The 22291-nt window shown below is 47.2% G+C and overlaps 1 protein-coding gene across 2 annotated transcripts in view; it reads right to left on the minus strand.

Annotated features, from left to right (window-relative positions):
- Positions 1-5267: 5267 nt before the first annotated feature.
- Positions 5268-22291, minus strand: part of UNC5C (unc-5 netrin receptor C) — a 260659-nt gene continuing 243635 nt past the window's right edge. For both annotated transcript variants that reach the window (XM_054066027.1, XM_054066026.1), the window contains 5 exons: positions 21783-22016; positions 16673-16822; positions 16273-16437; positions 12244-12419; positions 5268-12012 (listed from right to left, as the gene is read on the minus strand). In XM_054066027.1, coding sequence (XP_053922002.1) covers positions 11847-12012; positions 12244-12419; positions 16273-16437; positions 16673-16822; positions 21783-22016 — 891 coding nt within the window. In that variant the 3' untranslated portion in view covers positions 5268-11846. The remainder of the gene's footprint in view (positions 12013-12243; positions 12420-16272; positions 16438-16672; positions 16823-21782; positions 22017-22291) is intronic.

Genomic DNA, 22291 nt, shown 5'->3' on the forward strand with positions numbered 1-22291 from the left:
TTCAAACACATACAAGTCTCAGGAATGATACAAAGGGTTAAGAGTTTCTGGCTTAAATGGAGTAAGCTGGACGTCTATCTTCGTTGTTGCAGTATTGTCTTGGAGAAGAAGGCCTTTTCATGCTGAGGAAAGCAGCGCAGGGAGCAAGCTGGACAAGCTCAATTGCCCTTGTGTGACTGCTCGATGTTTGCCCTTCTCTGACAAGCTGGACGGTTTCTTCTCGTTCTCGTGACGTTGTCCAGAAAAGGGTTGAGCAGATTGGTAAGCCATTCCTCTGAAGTCCTTGGTATTTCCAAATTTGCTTTGTGGAAGGCGGTTGGGGTACTAGTGCCAGGTGATCGCTGTGGCAGGTGGATCCACTGCCATGGACAATTCTTACTGAGGCGGATCCACTTCCATTGGCTCCACGCCATTGTCCGGAGGATCCACCTCCATGGGCTCCACGTCGTTGTCCGGAGGATCCACCTCCATGGGCTCCACATGGTCTCTTGCGCTGTGGTTGTGCCTGCAACTCACACGCACAGCGTGCCTCCACAGAAAGGCACGCCAGGCCTCCATCCTCTTCCACCGTCTGCTCATAGGTACCTGCCTTGCATCAGCACAGGCAACGCGTCTCTTGGCAGGTGACGTGATGGCATCCTTGGGATCCACAGGATTCCCTTGTGGACCTAAAGCCAAGGCTGCCCGTTTCAAAGGTGGGCAGCCACTGGCCTGGCTGCTCTGGCTGGTCCCTGGCACGGAGACGGGCTTGGCCTCGGCGCTGCTCCAGAAGGTCCTTGGGAGGGAGCTCTTCTTGGGACGCGTGTTGGCCCCTGCTGCGTTTCCAGCCAATGCTCTCTGCTTCAGAGGTGAGCCGCTGCTTCGCTTGTTGCTCCCTGGCACGGGGGCAGGCTTGGACTCCGCTCTTTTCCCTCCTGGACCTGGAGCCAATGCTGCCCGCTTCAGTGGTGAGCACCCACTCGCCTGCCTGCTCTGGCTGCTCCCTGGCATGGAGACAGGCTTGGACTCCATGCTGTGCCCTGCTGCACCTGAAGCCAATGTTGTCTGCTTGAAAGGTGAGCAGCCACTCTTCTGGCTGCTCTGGCTCTTCCTTGGCAGGGAACTCTGCCTGGGATCCACGTGGCTCTTGTCTACGCTTACAGCCAGCGCCGGCCGATTCAGAGGGGAGCAGCCACTTGCCTGGCTGCTCCCTGGCGCAGGGACAGGCTTGGCCTCCACGCTCCTCCCTTTTGAACCTGAAGCAAACGCTCTTCGGTTCAAACGAAAGCGGCCACTCTCCTGTCTGCTCCCTGCTGGGTCTACGGTCACACACCGCACACCATTGCCCAGAGGAGGACGGCCAATCTCCCCCACGGCATGGGAGGTGGCGTTGCTCCTCTTCCATGGCCGACGACCCTGATTCAGGCTCCTGGGAGGTGCCTTCGTCTTTGGTGGCTGCGGGAAGCGTCTCTGTGCTGTCCCGTGCAAAGGGCCGCGGCCACTTGCCTCACTCCTCTGGCTGCTTCTCCTTCCAGACATGTTTGCCATGCAAACGCCTCGAAGCTCAGTGAGCTCTGAGCCAGCTGCACCGGACACAGCTTTGCTAGGTCCCGAGCAAGAGCGCGTCGGGTGGCTGGGGACAGCACGGCACCCGTGTGATGTCATAGTGATTGTGACTGTGGCCGAGGGGGGCTGCCAACTATGGCAGGTTTTGGCGGGGGTGGGGGGCGCGTGTGGCCGGAAAGGTACCCAAAGGTGGGAGAAGAAGGGGGCTGAGGGCCCCTTTCGTGGGGCTCGTTCCTGCCCAACGTGCTGCTTGCCTGAGGGACCGGCTGGCCATTGGGCACAGGGACCGCCTTCCACCCCCCTTCGTGAGCCCTGGGCTCAATTGCCCCCCTCATCCCGTGCCTGGGGTCCCCTCAACCAGATGGCATCAGCAATGTTCCTGGAGGGTCAGGGGTCCACAGGCAACTGCACCCACCCACACCCCCCCACCCCCCCCCCCCCCGGTGCCCTGCCAGTGGTACAGCCCTCCACGCTCGACAGTGGCTGGGAGGGGGAGAAGCATCCAGAGGGGATGCGCTCCATCCCCCCCTGCTCCAGCAGGATCAGTTAGACCTGTCCATCCAGGGCCACGGGCAGACCGCTTCTGAATATTTCCAAGGCTGGAGGCTCCACAGCGGCTCTGAGCAACCTGTGGCAGTGCTTGGTCACCGTAAGAGTCAAAAGGGCGTTCTTGATGTTCACCCAGCATCTCCCGTGTTTCACTTGGTGCCCACTGCTTCTTGCCCCGTCACTGGACACCGCAGAAAAAAGCCTGGCTCCATCTCCTATGCGTCGTCCCGTCAGGGATTGACATACGTTGATGACATGTGAGCCTTCTCGTCTCCAGGCCAAACAGTCTCAGCTCTCCCAGCCATTCCTCATGGGAGAGGAAAGTTTGGGAAAAGTAGGGAGGTGGAACACACCTGTCACAGCAAGGCAATCAGAAGTTTCCCAAAAGAGCCTCCTGCTCAAAGGTAGACATTGCGAGGGGTCACAGGACTGCAGACACCATCACAGAACTGCCAGGAAGAGTAAAAAGGCTTCCATCCTCTCTCTCTTTGTTGTTATTTACTGCCCAGTCGTCAAGGTGGGAAGGTTGAGGCACTGGTTGCGATCTACTTGGGCGCTCCTGCACCACTGCGGGCACCGTCGTATGCAAAGGAGCGTGGAGGGCGTGGGAATAAAGCTAAATCATAGAATCATGGAATCATCAGGGTTGGAAGGGACCTTAAAGATCATCTAGTTCCAACCCCCGTGCCACTGGGCAGGGATCCCACTAAATCAGGCTGCCCGAGGCCCCATCCAACCTGGCGTTGAACCCTTCCAGGGATGGGGCATCCACAACTTCCCTTGGCAGCCTGTTCCAGTGTCTGACCACTCTTGTGGTGAAGAAATTCTTCCTCATGTCTAGTCTAAAGCTGCCCCTCTCCAGTTCATACCCGTTGCCCCTCGTCCTATCCCCACAAGCCTTTACGAATGGCCTCTCCCCAGCTTTCCTGTAGGCCCCCTTCAGGGACTGGAAGGTCGCTACAAGATCTCCTCCGAGCCTTCTCTTCTCCGGGCTGAACTAGCCCAACTCTCTCAGCCTGTCCTCGTAGGGAAGGTGCTCCGGCCCTCCGATCATCTTCGTAGCCCTCCTCCGGACCCGTTCCAACAGCTCCATAGCCTTCTTACATTGACCATTTCAGAACTGGACACAGGATTCCAGATGAGGTCTCACAAGAGAGGAAGAGAGGGGCAGAATCCCTTCCCTCAACCTGCTGGCCACGCTTCTTTTGATGCAGCCCAGGATACGGTTGGCCGCCTGGGCTGCAAGCGCACACTGCCGCCTCATGTCGAGCTTCTCACCGACCGGCACCCCCGAGTCCTTCTCTGCAGGGCCGCTCTCAGTGACATCGTCTCCCATCGTGTACTGAAAACGGGGATTGCCCCAACCCAGGTGCAGGACCTTACGCTTGGCCTTGTTGAACCTCACGAGGTTCTCACAGGCCAAATTCTTCAGTCTGTCCAGGACCCCCTGGACGACATCCCGTCCTTCCGGTGTGGCAACCGCACCACTCAGCTTGGTGTCACCTGCAAACTTGCTGAGGGTGCACTCAATCTCGCTGCCAGTATCATTGATAAAGATGTCAAACAGCACCGGTCCCAGGACGGACCCCTGAGGGACACCACTCGTCACAGATCTCCGTCTGGACTTTGAGCCATTGACCACTCCCCTTTGAATATGACCATCCATCCCGTTTCTTATCCACCTTACCGTCCAGCCATCAAATCCACCTCTCTCCAATTTAGAGAGAAGGACGTTGCGGGCGACCGTGTCAGAGGCTTTACAGAAGTCCGGACACATTCCATCTATTGGTTTTCTAGTGTAGAATTGGTTTTCCAAATAGAACTGCCTTGTGTTAGCAATACATTTCATTGAGGAGCATTAAGGAAGCCAATGGTGTCCCATTCTCAGGTACTACCTGAGGAGCTGTCTTTGGCCTGCCATGTAGCTGGCATTGAAGACTGGAATGGGAAGAAGGTAAAATAAAGCTTCCTTAAATCTTTGGAAAAGCTTGCCGTAATCCAAATGTACAGCGGGTACATTTTTAAAGGTCTGCTCTTTTCCATCTGGACTGCAAGGTTTATCAAACCTGGCAAATGCATTAATCAGCACGTTCTCAGCTTTTGGGCTGTGTACTGTTCAGCTTTTTATACTATCAGAGTGCTTCAGCTATGCCTTAAACCTTGACTTGCCCTTCACAGGGTGAGCTGCTGAGCGAGCCCATGGCGTGGCCGCACTCGCAGGCTGCTGAGCTTGTGTGTAAGATGGAGAGGGCTGACTGAACCTCAGCATGGCACAGCAGGAGAGCCTGTCGGCTGTCAGGCAGCCCTGGAGCCCCAGGGGATAGGACGGAATGGTATAGTGCTGTCCCCAGCAGAGCACAGGAGCTTGTATCACTTCCGTCATGGGCAGGATGAGCTCCTCATCCAGAGGCTGGCCCGCTGGCAAGGGGCTGCCTGTAAGAGATGACTGTTTCCTTATTCCTACCCCACGTCATCTGGGAGAAACACCTGCATGACTGCAGTGGAGAATTCCCTCTTGCACCCCTATATGGAATAATGAGCAAAACAGGTCTAAACAAGGCCTAGGATGAACTACCACTCAGAAAACTCCACTGACCAGAAAAAGATCTCTGTGAGTGCAGAGTGGGTGCAAGAAGGGTGAAGTTGAATGTTGGGGCATTGTATCCACCTGGCTAAGTCAGATATAAGCAGGTAGTGCTGGACAAAATCATGTTTCCCAAGTGGTATTCAGTTTGCCTCCCAGGCACTTGTGACAAACCCAGTGGGCTGCTCCCCTCTCTAACATAAAGGGTGGATGCAGAGAGAGGAGATGAGCTCAGCAGCTCAGGATGTGTTTTCTTGCCTGTTGCTTTTCTCTGCCTTTAACTGTAGCAATAAAATACAAACCCCAGGAAAACTGTCTGGGCCGAAATGGCTGCTGGGGCAAAACCCTGTAGGGAGGCATGAGGATTTATGAAGTGCAATGAAACAGCCTTCATGGGCATGTGGATGTCATGAATGGTATCTTATGAGGGAGATTACATCACAAGTTCTTATGTGCAGAAACATTCTTTTGAGCAGATAAATTGGTTGGTTTTGGGGTTTTTTTTTTTGAAAAAAAAAATAAAATAAAAGTCTCTACTTTCTTTCCAAGCTTCCAGGAACTAAACAATTAAACACAAGGTAGTGGTGTATTTTTTTTTTTTTCAGTTGCTTATAAATATAATTTATTACCTGTTTAAAAATTCTTTCTTACACTTTGTACATGTCAGGCTGACAGAATAAATGCAGGCATTTACAAACAGAGGGAAGGAGAAAAAGGGAGGGGGGTAAGAGGCACACTCAGTACTAGTAAACCACACCTCCACTGTACAGCAATACAAATAATGCAATGGCTAGCACTTCTCTGGTAGTAAGTCAGTCTTTAGAAAAGGAATTGCATAGAAGATACAGCAATAGGGAAATCAAAACCAAAATACTTCTCCAGACCTGAATAACAAAGAAAACAAATCCCATGAACCCTGGCAGAGCTGAGACATGGGAAGAGGAGGGGGAAATGTGATACACCTTCTTAGCCAGGGTTGCAGAGACGTTTCATTTCCTATGGACACTCGCTCTTTGCTTTGAAAAGGTACCAAAGGTGCTGTATTAACTTATTTTTTTTTACTCTTCAACATTAACAGACAGAACACGCGTTAGCAAAACAGTTTACCACACAGATGTGCCAAAATAGGAATGTCAGGTAATGCCATGACTTCTCTATCTCAGCTGTGTTACATACCCTGCATTAGAGTATGTTATTGGCTCATGGCTTGAGGGGTGTTTTTGCAAGGTGCCTTGCAAGAACAATGGGAGAAAAGTGTTTTACTTCTCCTTCTTCCTAATTTTATTTACTTTCCAGACTGATTTCACTTTTTATTCATATCATTTAAGCTCCCAAATTTACTGGTAAGCTGTAGCAAGAGCCAGCTGGCAGCAGCCAAAGAAGCTCTGGGGGCTGCACACACTTTTCTCATCTAGGGGCTATTGTGCCACCAGCTGCAAGCTGGCAGCTGGAGACCAGAGTGCCAACACCTCACCATTGCAGGAGGGCCCTGCCTGATTACATCCTGCCCCTTCACTGGCACCTAGCAGTTACTTGCGTGCCATGGCATGGGATGCTTTTGGAGAAAAGGGCAGGCCCAGGGTAGAGCACACACAGCAATTAACTTCTTTGTAAACAGTTGAGGAGATTGAACCACTATTAAGTACATTTAACCACCATCACAGGAAATGTGAAATACCTATTCAGTGATAGAGGTTTGTAAAAACTCTGGATTATCATTGCTTTTTTTTTTGTACAGGCAGAGCTTATCAAAGTACTTTCAGGTAAAAGGATTTTCAAATTTCAGGGAGCAGGTGCCAAGCTTAAAGGACAAGTAAGTAAACAAACTAAATGCTCCTGTTTCAAGCGAGGAGCTTGACCTACAAAACTTGAGGGCTCATTTCTGTGGGTTTGGTTCAAGTCCAATTCTAGTTCTTTGCCAGATTTTACTCAGCTGGCTCTTGATGTACTGCCTGTTTGACCTTGCAGTGATGATACAGCACTGAATTTTGACCTTCACCTTCCCAAGCAAAATTTTATCATAAGAGGACGCCCACAACTAACATCAGAGCTAAAAGCCTCCAGCAGTAGGTGTCCTTTATTTTCTCCTCTCTGTCTGTATGTGTATCCACACACACTCACTCACTTTGCATTTCTGTAAAATTCCCACTTCAAAGGGTGTCTGAGATACATGCTTCAGCATTAAAAAAATCTGCAGCGCAGCTCTTTTGATGAACTCAAAAGTTTCACATACAAGCTAGGAATGGATTGCAGTGGTGACTCCAAAGTCAATATCTCATTGGAGTCCTTGTGGGAGAAGGGCCAAAGGTTTGCTTTTCATTCACAAACCACTTGCATCTTCGCACCATCTGATATTAAGCAAGCCAGCCTGCAAGCAATTAGTTACTTCATGGCCAGATGAGAGCGCAGTAATACCTGAAATAACATCTGAACACTCAGTAAGACAGTTTGCAAGTGCCCTGCACACAAGATTAAAAAAATGCAACCTCAACAGTATCATCTTGTTTAAGATTAACCTCAGAGCTGTGGTAACTACGCGGCTAGAGCATACAACGATCTAGGCCCCTCCCCCACCCTCTTCCCTACACCCCCCACCCTCCAAAACAAGAAGAAAAAGAGAACAAAAAAGAAATTATTGTAGGTAGCAATACAAGACATTAGGACGCTGTCTACAATGACAGGTTTACACCATGTAAATACATTTATTCTATATGTACGCAACAGAAATAGCAAGAAACCCAAGGAACAGACATGTTTTGCTCTGTGGGCATCCCAAACTCCACCATGTCTTATGAGTGTCTGCATTTCTGTCAGTGCTATGAAAGAGTCTTGGTCTCCCATGGAAGCAAATCTTGACTGAAGAGCCCCTCAATGCCTCAAAACTTTTGAGTCTGTAAAACAGCACTTAGATCTCGTACTATTTAGTGAGATACAGTGTGACCAGAAAATTTGGAAAAAAACCCCCAAACTTACCCGATATATACACTGACAGCCACCTTTACAAGAAGAACTTAAAAATAAAAATCAGGTGAAAAAAGACTGCCTCCAATAGTGTTTCTTACTCAGAAATTACAGGTTTTCCTTGAAGTCAGTAGATATTTTATATATATATTATTTATAACACTAGTGATCAGCATGTAATGAAGAGATGATGTGAAGAGCAGCAAAACTGCTAAAGCACATAGCTGCAAGTGGACAATTAAAAGGATAAGCATTTGAAAAATCAGTAATAACTGGAGGATAAGAAGCCTGCAGCCATTTTTCTTTTCAAAGCAGATGTGCTTACCTGACATCAAATATTACAAAAACTTTTAAGATTAATTGCTGCCTGCCAAAATTATTTGCCATTTTCAAGAGCTGCCCCATGGGAAAGCCTTTTCCCAGGCACTGTTGCTGATGCAGCAGTGGTGGGTTGGAGCTGGGGCTCAGTCCCACGAGATGGCACTGTGTCCACGCAATCCAGGTGGAGGAACCGCTGCTGGGTTTTCTCCCAACAAAAATAATATCGTGAGTGGATCTGGCTACCCTTGCTTCCCACCCTCCCTCCTTGGGGTATTAGGATGGGGATGCTGAGGAGTGCTTACCACTGGCCCGTCCCAGAGCCCTCTCCCCAGCTGCTTGCCCTCATTGCATGGTACCCCCCCCAAAAAAAAAAAAAAAGAAAATAACTGAGCAAAATTAATGCAGGGAGGGCATCAAGTGAGGTGAGAGCTGCCACTAGCAGGGGTGAGCGAAGCATGAGCATGGAGCTCCTGGGATGAGGTGTGAATCTGCACAGAAAATGTCCCCATCCCTAGCAACTTCTCCCTGCCCATTCAGAGCTGGGACAGCTTGCATGGCACCACATTGGGCCCCTGCAAAAGCTGATGGAGCAGGGGGTGGAAAAAACATCCAGCCTGTGATTGCAGTAGGCAAGGGAAATTTTCTGAGCAGTGGGGATGGAAGAAGAGCAACTCCACTTCCTAGCAAAGCTTCCCCGCCCATGGCAGGGGGGTTGGAACGAGATGATCTTTAAGGTCGCTTCCAACCCTAACTATTCTATGATTTTATGTTCTTGACTGTCATCTACCTCTGTGGATGCTCATCTTAATCAGAGCATGTCTTTTCCCCTCAATAAACCCTCCTTACAGTGACTCTGCAAAAGGACAATGTCCCAGAATATTTTAAGACAGTTGCTCATCTCTTTTCTCTTGAAGGAGGCATCAGGAAGTAGGTCAAAGAGCTCGCAAAAGGGGCATCGCCTTGTAGCGATACCAATAACTACAAGACACTTTCGGCAAGGTCCCTCTGAGAAGGGTGCACATGCTGCCCACCAAGCAAAACCCAAAAGCCTGAAGTACCAAAAACCTAGCAAAGACCGAGCCAAACAGGGGAAGGGGCCAAAGGACAGTTCAGCTCATGCACCTGCCTTGGAAGAAGTCATGCAAGAAGGATGCAAAACATGAACTAAGTACAACTGATTACACCTGAAGGTAGCACAGGAGAGAGAAAAGCTGAGACCTATCTTTTGAGAGCCCTTTTAGAGCTCCAAGGTGAGTAAAAAAAAAAAAAAAAAAGTAGGGAAAGGGCAGAGCTATAAGTCCCAGTTGAAATCTCCTGAAGTTGAAAGCAAGGTTTCCATCAGCATTGCAATGGGCTGTATCAAATGCCCAAGGTGAAAAAAAGATGTAGTTGTTTGTGGAAACTACACCCTTGGTATCTCCACATTCAGAGAAGGCAGAGCTTACAGAGGCAAAATGCAGGCAGGTGTTGAAATTCAAAATGTCTGGTCTGATTTTCACTGAAATGCTGGTTTGCAAACTGCTGGGTTACCTTTTATGAGGAAGGGAATGCTTTGTGATCACTGCCCATCAGCCAATCAAAACCCTGTCAGTGTCAGGGAGCTGAGAAATTAAACCCAAAAAGTCCCAAGCCTATGCAAATGTCAAATGGGAAAAAGGTCAGAGGAAATTTTCCTTTCATTTTGACCAATGACATTTTCAAAGTTACCTTTAAAGGCACAATCTGGAAAGCCTTAGGGGGAAAAAAAACAAACCCAGAAACACAAAAGAAAACTGAACAACTCTAGTCTTGGGAAGCAGATGAAGTGGGAATATGAGCGTGAGCAGGGGCATGTGTGTGTGTACAACAGCAATAACCAGAGCTTGGCTGGCATTCTGGAGCAAATGGGCTGAGTAAGAAAGCCTTCTTTGCAGGAAGACAAGCCTGGCAGCAAAACTACTGCGATCTCATGTGCTGTCACGTACCAAAAAGTCAGTCTTTTCACTGAGCAGAAAATAAAAGATGTTTGCAGTGATAACTGAAAGAGTAAGAAAAAGTGCACTTCTTTTGTCAAGTTCCTACTCTACCCATTGGTGGCGGCCAAGACTGATGTGGCCAAGAGCGACAAACATCCCCTCAGGCAGTGAGCACATGCCCTGCCCTGTCCAGGCAGTGGAGGGAGTGCAACGCAGGCAGCAAACTGCAGAGCATGGGATTTCCATTTCACGACTCCACCACCCTACATCAGCTTGTGCAGCAGAGGTTTCCCTAGCTGCGGCAAGCTCGGGAAGAGCAGCAGAGACCTGCTGAGTTCATGTCACCCAGAAATGACCTGTCAGATGACTCCCAGTAGCCCCGATCAGCACAAACATTATGGGAAGAGGTCAGCTGCAGTTAGAGTGAGTACCTGTGGCTCCATAGGAAGCTAATGGGAGTGGCTGGCTCCCAGACTGCTTCAAAGCAAAACAAGACATATGGAGGCCCACCTTGGACACACAAGTCAGGTGGTCAGTGTCATTGCCTCTACGTGCTTGCACCCATGCTCCCGAACCAGTGGGCTAAGTGTACTTGAACTGGAAGGCCATCACTGGTTCAATAGCCACCATGAGACAGGATTGTTTCTTGAAGCCATGTGGAAACACAGAGGTGGTGCAAAACATTCCAGGAAAGGGTGCTGGCTTGGATCCTTGGTGGGTGTGGAATAGTGGCTTCAGTGGCACGTCACCAGTTTATACCCCATTTGCACCGGGCATGAAGCACAGCAATGCTAACTCAAGGTGAGCAACCCTTGTGGGCTAGCAGAGCACTTTGGAAGTGGAGTATGATGGCTGGAGAAGGGAAAAACAGAGACCATACACAGGGATGTGTCTGAGAAGACCTTCAGAAAAGGGACAACAGGTTCCATAAAACCAGGAATGATTCATTCTGGTGCTGACAAAATTAGAAATAAAGTAATAATGGTAATAATAATAATAATAATAATTATAATTATAATCCTTGCACTATATACTAATTAGTAAATAATTCTTATAGCAACTTTTCTTTTTTATTCTTTTCTGGGTTTCTTTTTTTCCACCTAACCACTCTGAATTGCATATCTGGCAAAACGCAAAGGGGTGGAAAGGTTGTTGTTACATTGTGAATTGAACATTAACTCCAACCCCGTGTTCCCCACTGTCCTACAGCTGTTTTCCACACATGTTCAGTGGGACTGCCTTGGGGAAGGAAGGAGATGTTAAGTGTGTTCCTGCTTAGCACCCAGAGTACCTGCTTTCCAGATGCATACCTTTTAAAACACTGATTTTCTTGGTTTTTCTTTTTTTTTTACAGGTAGGTCTAGGAAACAGAACAATGACAGGAGGATCATTGTGAGACAATCAATGTGCAGAATTGTAGCCAAAAATCTAAATTCACCAGAAACCAATAAGCTGAAATAGCCACAATCAACTGTCCATAGCCTTGTCTAGAATGGCTTTAAACAAAAAATATAAAGAGCCATGGACAGTCTCCTTACCCCTGTCCAGAATCTGATGTAAACAACATCCATAGAAACTGGGATTGTTAAGAAAGTTTATCCATATATCTGGATAGCAATAAAAAGCGTTTCCTAGGAAACTGTAAAATCCTGTACCAAGCAGTGTACAGCCAAGCCGAGAGGAACATTAGGTTGATTTGTATTTTCAAGGTACAACTTTGCATGATTTCTTTTAGATCCTGTGATAATGTACAAGGAAAGCATGTCTGAAGGTCAGGGCTGTTTTTTCTTTTCTTTTTTCTTTGCTTGCTTGCTTCTCTGAAATGTCTCTTGTGTAACTCATTGGTCTGTTTTTTCATTTCAATTCTCATTTGTAATAACAGGGCACTACCACCCCCTGCGTCTGTCCTTCCTGTTCACACCAAGGCTGCATCAGTAATTTCCTTCTGCTGCCAAAGAAACAACAGTTTCGTGTCTTCCCATTTCTTCAAGAACTGCTGCCAGCATGCTTAGGTTGCCATCAGGGAAATTTTGGGCTTCCCAGAGATCTAGAATCACCCCGGTGGGACTTGATTTTGTAGCAAAATAATTTAGGTACCTGTAAAAAGCCAAAAAGAAACTGGTTTTTTTCAGCTGCATGAAGGCTACCTGAATTTATATGATTTCAGCCCATCCCCATTGCTGATGCTGTCAAGTTGCTCATCTCCTGCGTGGTCAGTCCAACCAGGCTGTAGACACATTTGCTATGACTCATATTCACTAGGACTCCTTTGTACATCTCCCTCAGGGTGCTCTGCTGTCCAACCACGTGCAGGCAGCCCCCACTCACCTGTCCAGTTTCAGCTTGTGGGCCAGCATCCGCCAGTCGTGGCCCCTGGTCTGGGGTGCATCCAGGCTGCTGCACAGCTTCTGCCTTATCGGGAGGGGGATGCTGAAAGCGCTGGGCCCTACTATGGTGGTGACGGTGCCTGCTGAGTCCATAGGATACTCAATGCCAGTAGGTTCCTAATGTTGGAGAGAAAGTAAAAAATAACATAAAATAAAATAAAATAAAATAAAATAAAATAAAATAAAATAAAATAAAATAAAATAAAATAAAATAAAATAAAATAAAATAAAATAGCGGTTTTGCTACTGACTGCAGAGATGACTGTAGAAGTGTATCCTCTGGGACTCAGTGCTTTTACTGGCATTAGAGGAGAGCAACTCTCTGCTAATCAAGCATTTATGTTAGTCAACTGAAAAAGAGAAATATTTATAACTGACTTCTGGTAGACAGCAGATTTTATTTTTTTCTTTCCTTTTCTTTGAGCCCAGCTTAATTAATCACTGACTTGAAATAATGAAAGATCAGGCACGGCACTTTGACACATTTCAGAGCAACTTGCTACTAGTAGGGTAGAATGTGGCTTTTCCAGCCTGGCCAGCAAGAACCCCCTTCCCAGCAGCGCCCTGAGCTCCCCACTCCACAGCGAGTCAGCACTGGGCTCATGCTGCTGACATCCCTTTGGCAGCACCCTGATGCTGGGCAAGCCATGGAGAGATGGTTAATATTGCCCCACGCACAAACTGATCCCTCATTTTCATGCAACTTTAATTTTGTGCCGGAGGTAGATGGAGCATGTGTGCTCGGGGTGGGAGGGCAGTCATCACACTTCTCCCCAAGATCAGTGCTGCACTCAAAAGCTGTGGCAGCAGTGTTTTAAAGGGAAAGTCACCTCCAAAGCCAGACTGCCCCTTGCAGGTATGGCGTTGATGCTCTCTGATATGGTCCTCCCAGCTGGGAGGCTCCACCTGACACAGCTGTAATGTGGCCCTGCTGGGAATAACAAGCAGTTTGCTTTCCTGGGAAAGGATTTTACATGTTCCTTGGCCTGAATGGATTTAACACCCATGGGTAGTTAGAAAGACAGGCTCAGTAGCTGGTGGGACAAAGGTGGTTGGTCAGTTTATATGGATGGCTTTGCTTAGGAATGACGAGGTCCTGCAGGGTGGCTGAATGCCCCACCAGATCCCACCGACATTGACTGGCAACCTGACTGTGTAGTGGGGATGCTTCTCCCACATGCAGCACTTGTCACCTCCAGCTACCCAAACAGCTGATGGAAAAAGCGGCAAGCAGTGCTAGGCCTCCTTCCACGCTGCTCACCCATCTTCTCAATGCTCTCCTTTCCAGTATGACAGGCCCGAAGCTGGGCTGGCAGAAAGGGAGGGGGGAGCTGCTTCATCTCTGTCTCTGCCCCAGTCACAGCCCCAGGCAGCCAGAAACACCCATGCAAAAGACTCACTGTTAAATGTCAATTTGTTTTCTCCTCTGTGAGCTGTCTTGTTGCTTTGTGTCAAGCTGGCTGCTGGGAAGGCCCTGTAAAATCTGAAACTGTCTCAAACCCAGGTAATACCTGGCTTAAGCTGCCATCACAAATCCCCCAGGAAGCTTGTCAGAGATGCTCACAGCATGCAGTCTTTGGTTTCTCCCCGAAAAATGAACACAGAGATGGAAAGGGGAGAGACAGTATCCATGAGAAATGAACAGAACTAAAACCTTTTTTGCCTCCACTCTTTGACTCAAAAATATGCCTTTTTTTCGTTTTTTAATAGAAATGACACTTTAGGCAATCCGTGAAATGTCTAACCATGGGAGGCTTGTGCTACATTGTAATGTCCCCAGTGAACATGACGAAAACAGCGCCAAATGCAGCACCCCTACTTGGGCACCAAGATGCTGCTTCACAGCCCAGCTGCTCAATCCCACCACTTCAGGCAACAAGCTACTGTCCTTGCCTGGCAGTGGGGACTGCCTGGGAGCCAGCAACATGACCTGCATGCCACTGCTGTTGCCTGCAGGGTTGCTCCAGCTGGCTGGCTAGAAGCAGCTGTAGGGTGGTGACTGGTGGCAATGCAAACAGACAACCTTCCCTTTTTATTCTGGGACAAAGGACACAAGTGACACATTGAGGCAGCGCTGTCCCAGCTCTGAGGTGGCCGGCTGGCCAGTGTACATCAAGATCACTGCAGAAGCAGCAGCTCAGGTATTTGTGGCACTGCCCTGGGTCTCTTTTGTGTGAGTACAAGACAAAAACCCTTCAAAAACACTGATGGGAGACCTTTACTGCAATCTTCCTCTTGCCTTGCAAATGCGCATGTTTTGTCACTCACTGCATTTGTACTTTTGAAGTCCCAGTGCAAGACACTGTGTAAAGCCAGAATCAGATGGTTTAATCTGCAGAAGTTTTGCATCCTTTACAGGGGACAAAAAAGAAAGCCCATAAAGGGAGGATGCAGGAAACTGTGTTACTATATTTTTACAATGCGGTGACAGAGGCAGAGAGGCAGCAATGAAGAAAGCACCAGCATGGTTCTCCAGTGCCTAACGACCAACTGGATACCACTAGTCCAACCATGGAAGAAAATGTAAGGAACCACATTTCCTAGGTGGGCTTCCCGGTGTCTGGTCTGGTGCCTTTATCATGCCTCTAAAGGAGTACATATCAGTTTCCACGTTGCTGTTATTACATTTCCAGGTGACTTTTGTCATCAAATAGTCCAAGTTTTAGTTTTTTCTTCTAGTTGACACAACCCTGCATGCCAGCCCTGAGCGGGTCAAGGTTCTCCTGACCCTTGCTGAGGCTCAGGAGCGTAATGAGGTGTCAACCACAAGGAGCAATTTCGCAGTAGGCAGTCTTGAAAACAGTGGTATTATTTTCTCCTCCTATTCATCCCTGATGGGTAAGATCACAACACAAGACAAGAATATTATCCTGTTCCCTCTGAATCTATTATCAGGCCCTATTACACCCAAGCAGCTGAAGATGATTATAGTGTATACTTGCATTTCATTAAAGTTATTCTCAGTCCTTTCTCTTCTCTGCAAGGTTAAATTAGAGATTACCTCAATGCAGCACTTATTACAATAATTGTTTACGATGCTTATTTTACCATCTGTCTTTAATGTTATGTAGTCCCCAGCTGAATATGTAACTTTACACCCAATAACCAAGCAGATGTCACCAGTAATGGTGCACTCCATCAGGGTCCTATAGCACAAGTAACTTTTGTCTGTGGTCTCCCAGCCCTTCCACAAGTCAGCCAGCAGCAACTGCTGCCCAAAAGCCTGCTCTTCGTAGCCACCAAGGGTACTAGGCCTAAATTGTATCAGTACATTCACTGAAGTCAATGCCACTTCACATCTGAAAGTGTCGCTTGGTCTCAGCTCTAAGCCTGATCGCACTAAGGAGAGAAAGTTCTCCATGTGCTGTATAGCATCAGCAAAGATATTCCAAACCTTATGATCATTTTTCTACTGGAAAATGTCAGCCATCAGAAGACAAATTGTTGAAGATAATAGTCAGGATTTGTAGCTGTAGCGAAATCTAAGGAGAAATGTCTGTTGCAACTAGATCATCTGATATCCCCTATTGCACAGCAGTTATTATGTGGAATCAGAGTGGAGTGGTTCATGCAAACATATGGCAATGATATTTTCCTATTCTCCTTCCTCCCCTTCCAGGGAAATGCCAGGCATGATGGCCTTGTGGACTGCCAGGAAACAGGACCATGCAGTGCTTCACGAGATACATTATAGAGTGGTAGGTGAAGAGCCCTTCCACATAGTGACAAAAAGGTGGTACTAGCAGGGAGACCACAGCTGTCGTCTTCCCCACCTTGAAGGGGAAACGCTCCCTTGCAGATGAGAGAAACTAAGGGAAAATGCACCAGGAGATACAAAGCAATGACTTAATCCATCCCTTATGTCAGGAGGAAAATGGGAAGCACCAAACAGGTAGCAAGGGGAAAGGATATATCTCCTTAGCCCTCTCATGTTCCTGCAGTCAGAGAGAAGTGCAGTGATGTCATTTACCTCTGAGACAGAGCAATTGAGCTGAAAGATCTGCCCTTCTCCTTCGACCTGCCGCACGCAGAGTTTGCATACCAGCTCCACGGTATTCAGGCTGAACCTTTCCAGCGTGAAGGTGCAGTGCAGGTTCCTCTGGCATCCGCTCCAGATGTGGTAAAAGGGAATCTCCTGAAGGAGGAAAGCAAAAAGAAGTATAGTCAGGGATGGATGTGGGATCAGGGCGTGGAAGCTATGTGGCCAGAGACCATAGGCTCTGTGCTGTTGTCACTGCAAATGGTCCAGGGAAAAAAATGTCCACAGCACTGTAGTCTGGCATCTGGTGTTTTTTAAACACCCCTGTGTGTCACTGAATTTCTTTAAGCCACACTGCTAGGATACAAAGTGAGTGGTTTGTGATGATTACCTGATATTTAGCCAGCAGTTTGCTCTTCCAGAGAGAATGGGCAATGTCATGAATGGACAGGCGGAGGTTATGGGTGCTTCCTTTAAAATGCAAAGCTTTGGGTTCCTCCAAAAGCTGCCCACCCATCTGCTGCTCAAGCTGGAGGACCTCCTGCAATATCATAATAACAAGAAGAAAGTAGTCAGTTCTCATCAAAACAGCACATTGGTCTTCTGATTCAAAATTGACTGCTGTCAGTGCTGTAATGTGTGTAATACAGAAAAAATGCCGAGCTGTGCTTCCCTGTGAGCCTGAATTGCGCTAGTGGATCTGAGTATACCCCCACCACTCTCATCATACAGCAACAGCCCAGCAGGGATGCAGGCATCCATGTCTCCTTTGGGAGACTCGCCGGTCTCTGACATGTCCTATTAGCAGAAAGCTTAAGTGCATGCAATTACATTGAACACAAAGACACTGCATATGGGCACAGTTTGAACACAGAAATACATCAGCCTTCCTCACTGCTTCCTTACAAACTGGACATCTAACTATTTTGCTTTTTGGAAACTCTTCTTTGTATAGGTCCTGCTGATGTGAGATCTGTGCATACTGCTGGTCTTTCAGCTTGTGGCCTTCTGGCAAACTGCTCTGCAGAGTGATGCAGGAGGTAACAAATGTCTACTGTGAGACTAACTGTCAAGCAGTATGGGATCAAAACAAAAGCAACACTGTGATGGTTCATTTTGTACATATCAATACATAAGTTCAGGGAAATATTAATCTTGTAATTAAAAGCTAGTAAGCCAAGAGTCAGGTCCTTTTCTGCAGCTAAAGCCAAATATATGCCTGTAACTAATGAGGCTGCCGTGGACCGTTGCCTACAAAGAGCCTAATTGTAGTCCCCATGAAGAAGCAAGTACAAAGTCACCTACCTGAGCTGCATTAGAAACAAACACAGCCAAACTCAGTCATATTTAATTACAAGAGCAAACAAATCAGCCTCATGTGGCCAAAGCCAATCACATACAGAGTGAGCATGCTCACGGTGTATGAGGGCACGTGAAACCAGGACGCTACCCCAGGCCAACAAAAGAAGCCTCCATTTTAGCTGAGTGCAAAACAAGTTACTCTTGATCACTTCCAGGATCTAGTAAGGATAAAAGACAAGCCTCTCTCCCTGGTGAGCATGGCACATGGCAGATCTTGAAGCCAAAATTATGTTTGCTCATCAGCCATTAGAGGAAAAGAAATAAAAGAAGAAAACCTTTGAGAGTAAGGTTATGCCAATGAATTAGTTCCAGCTTCTTCCCAGTGCCCCCTAATTACCTCGTCAAGATGTCTAAGGAGCGATCAATAGGAATTATCTGATTACTATAGATCTTCATTATGTCCAAATTACCTCTCTGGAAGGGCGAGAAGATGTCTTGCGGCACTGCATGAGCTAATTGCAGATGCCACCTCTCAGGCATGCCGAGGCTAAACAAACGCTTCTGTCCATGCAGCACCAGCCACAGGAGCCGCATTACCGTGGGGAAAGACATTGCAGTGTGATGCTGCACCGCCCCACTCACCAGATCTGGGCATCTGGTAACAATATCCCAGTTTCAGTAACCACCTTTTTGCACCGTAGCCCCACTACATGCTCCAACCGGAGGCTATCAAGCAGCTTGTGGTTCTCCCATGCTGCTCAGCTAATTAAATCAGAATTAATTTGAAGCCATGACTCCTACAGCCCTTCAGACCTGTAGGCTGGCTCTAGACATACGGCATTTTATTTAGAGCAGTGCTTACCCTGCTGGTTGATGCCTCTATGCCCCTCAGAGCTGAAACCTGAGCTGTGCATTGCTTGCCCCATGCAAAGATGGCTCTGGCCAACCTCCCCATTGCCTCTCACCACTCCTGTGAGCTGGGACTTACACCCTTCCTGGGAGAAGGAGCTGTGTAACATATTGCTCCATCAGCAGTGTCACCAGGACAGCCACAACCTATATTTGGAAAGGGTGTCCTCATTAATGGGGCAGAAGCAAGCAACAGTGATTAGCGTAAGCTGTCGCCTTTGCCCATTACAGGAAAAAATACACATTAAATAACCAAGAGAAGATTATTTGGCTGTTATTCCTTTTCTTCCTTTCTTTTGGAGGACTGTTACTATGCAGCATGAGGCATGTTGGGAAATGCCACCCTGCTACAGCCTGAAATCATTTACTCAGCCCTGGACTGTGAGGCTACTCAGCCCCTGCGACATGACCACAAACAGCTCACAAACCTCAATGTCAAAGCCATACTCAAATAAACACATGAGAATAAAGCATCTGGATTTTTTACAGTTATCGTACTATTTCTTTTTTTTTACATCAGACTAGTTTGGGCATCCCCCTCTAAGAGCAAAAACTCAGCCCTAAAAGAGTGGCCAGTGTTCAAGGTTGTCGCTAACGTCATCCTTCCCCCAAAAGTGTTTTTGTGAGCATCCCACTCAGGTGGCTCAGGACCCTGCGAGGCAGATTATGTTGCATGCATGATCAGCATTGAGCCTACTGCTCCACAGCCCCCAGGAACCCTTACAAGCAGCTCCCACAATAACCGAGCCTTTACTGCCAACAAGTCATTACTACTGCACTGCAGCCACTGGCAGTTTGTCATCTAGCGCTTACTCTGCAGGATCAGAGGAAAAGCCTGCTGGATATATACAGCACTATGTTTTATATTGCAACTGTTTGTCTTCCTTTGGTGGCTGTTAGGACATATTCAGCATATGGCACACTCATTCCTAGTTGTAAATAATAACAGAACGCATTCAGTTGCCGATTAAAGTAAACACATAATCCCCTACAAAGGCTTTTCCAAACCTCAGGCATCCTAATGTGGGAACATCTGACACTGCTCTTCCCTCCACTTGTCATGCTTTGCCCAGAACAGCCAGTCCTAAAACACTGAGATGTTGCAGCTGGTGCCTTCCTTGCTGCCTGCAACTTTCCCTCCCTCTCCAATTTACTTCTAACTTCAGGACCTGCTGGCCCAGCCCTGCCTGCACGCCTCGCCCTGCACAGCCAGTGGTAAATGCCCAGTGAATGCCTCCCATTTGGCAACATCGCAATGCCAAGGACTTCCCGCCAGCATAACCAAAGCTGCTGTGGTGCCATCTATTGTGAAGTACGTGGCAAAACCCCCTAACCTTTTTTCTTTCTATGTAGTCATATTTTGAGTCCACACAACACAATTGCACAGAGCCAGATTGTATGCACCAGTTTGTACACACTGGACCACAGTCAATTCTTTTATCTACAGTTAGTTTAGTAGGTTAATTTTTCTTAAATCTCTTCCTTCCCCAGACCTTTCATTTCCAGAGAAGTACAACTGACAACATTCATAAGAGTTTGTGGTCAGCAAGTACATGGACTTGTCCTCCTGTAAACCACCAGCTAGCTGGGTCCTGAACCCCATGGGTGACCTTCCAGTCTTCGGGCAGATGTGCCAAGAAGAAAATGAAAATGCACATACTTTACTGTAAAAAAGCAGTAGGTATGAGAGGGATGGTGGCCACCTTACTAGTCACCTTTCCTTACCAAATTAGAAGCTCAGTTTGAGGTCTACCTGCAGGAGAAGCCCAAGGACTGGTATGTTCTGCTTCCACGCACTAGCTGCAGCTTCTCAGGTGAAAGATGGTCCCTCTGTGTTGGCCAGTGCCTCTCCTGATGCCTTCTGCTATAGCACTGAATCAGATTAACTTTACCTCACAAAGCTCCCCACAGTCTATTAGAAACAAACCAACAGCTCTTGAGTAACACCTAATTGGATTCCCTCAGCTCTGACTACATTAGCTGTCTGTCCAAGGACCTTCTGACTCAGTTATTATTACCTCAGGCCTTGATGAACCCGTGGAAAATTGTATTACACAGCACAGACATTAAATCATCAGGACTTTTGAAGCTTGATTGCTACAAAAGATCCTTTCCATATCTTTAAAGAGCAAAACCAGAAGGGAGAACATATCAGGGAAAATAATTGTTTCTAAAATCCTGGTAACATCAACAGATTGACAGAGGCCAAGCTTCCAGATCCTGTACTCATGCTGAAAACACAATATGCCTGCTTCAACCCTTATAATTTACTGCCTTTCTTACGCATAGCAAAAGAGCATCCCCCCTAGGAAAGCTTAAGTAGACAGGCCTTGATACCAGATAGTACGGGGGAGGAAAACAGAGTCTGACATTCACAGTGATGGAAGTCAGTGCTCTGAAAACCAAAAAAAACCTCCCAGCCAGTGTATATGAATTTGAATCCCAATAACTCCATGTGGAGCTGAGGAAGCAAAAACATATGCAGTACCAGGACGACTCTGCTTAGTGTCAGGCTTTGAACTCATTTTGCTGCAAAGAGGCCATTTGGGAAGTTGCACTGGCTAAAATCAAAGAAGAAAACCCCACCTTTTAGTAACTTTCGTTCTTATACATGCATCTACTTGGAGCTATGTATTTCATCAGTGCATCTATTGCAGATACTGTCTGTACAAATACATGTATTTATGAAGAACAATAGCAAGTATGGTTATCTACCTGCTCATCTGTATGTAGTAAGTGTGTGTTTCTGTGCACGCCAGAATTACACAGTGAGAGTAAGGTTATACAGTTAGAGAAAGCAACAGATTTGGTTTATTTTAGTTGTGAATTCCCAACACAAAAAGCTGCACATGAAGAAGTGTAATAAAGGACTATGGAAGCAGGCAGTGATTAACAGCCCAGAAGCTTCTTTTATCATTATCAACTATTTACAAAGAGGCATTTATATGTTTCCCTATCTCTGGGGAGGTGGCACTTAGCATTAAAAATACATGAATAACGAATGAAGCCCCATGTACCTTATGGTCTTTTAATAATGCAAGCATCTTAGGATTCAGGATATGATACAGGTAAACAAAGGAAAAAAGACTGGTGGGTGGAAAATAGTGTGAGATCCCTATGCAAAGCACAATTTATAGTGTGTGTGTGTTAAACTGTAATACAGCGGTTTGTTGTCAAGCTCTTCTTCTAATCAGAAAAAAAAATCCAGGGAACAGATATACATGCAGCAGTGCTATGACTGCAGTCCTGCAAAACTGGAGAGGGAAACTGAGCAAGAGAGCAATAATCACCTTAAGGGCATCCTGCGTGTCATCGAGGCAGTAGACCCGGATGCTGTACTCCAGCGAAGAGCAAGACAGTGGTCCAAAGATGGCCAGCTTGAGACGTTTGGCTGCTGCTTTGGTGATTGACTGTCCCACCAAGGCATATGTGCTGAGGGTTTCTGTCAGGATATGGCAAGCCTCTGGGTCCAGCTGGATATAGCATGGCGTGGTGAAGTTTTCCTCCCCAACCACCACCACATCCTAAGGGAGAAAGAGGCCAAGTTAGAAGTCCTGACCCCTGTGATCTGCTAGCCTTTAAGACAGCAATGTCCCTTTCAAGCCTGGATGATGCACAACATCTTTGTTGTTTGCACTTTAGATTAATCAAGACTTAAAATTTTTGCTGCCAGATTTTTTCCTGTGTAGGCATGGGAAGAGGACAATTTCTCTTCGGTGCTGGTGGAAAGGATGGTGGCAGAAACCTCCTCCTGTCCTTAGTCCCCTAAGACTGGTAACTCCTTCCTCTAGACCCTGTA

This window comes from Cuculus canorus, chromosome 4, assembly GCF_017976375.1.
Source record: "Cuculus canorus isolate bCucCan1 chromosome 4, bCucCan1.pri, whole genome shotgun sequence".
In the NCBI taxonomy this organism is placed as follows: domain Eukaryota; kingdom Metazoa; phylum Chordata; class Aves; order Cuculiformes; family Cuculidae; genus Cuculus; species Cuculus canorus.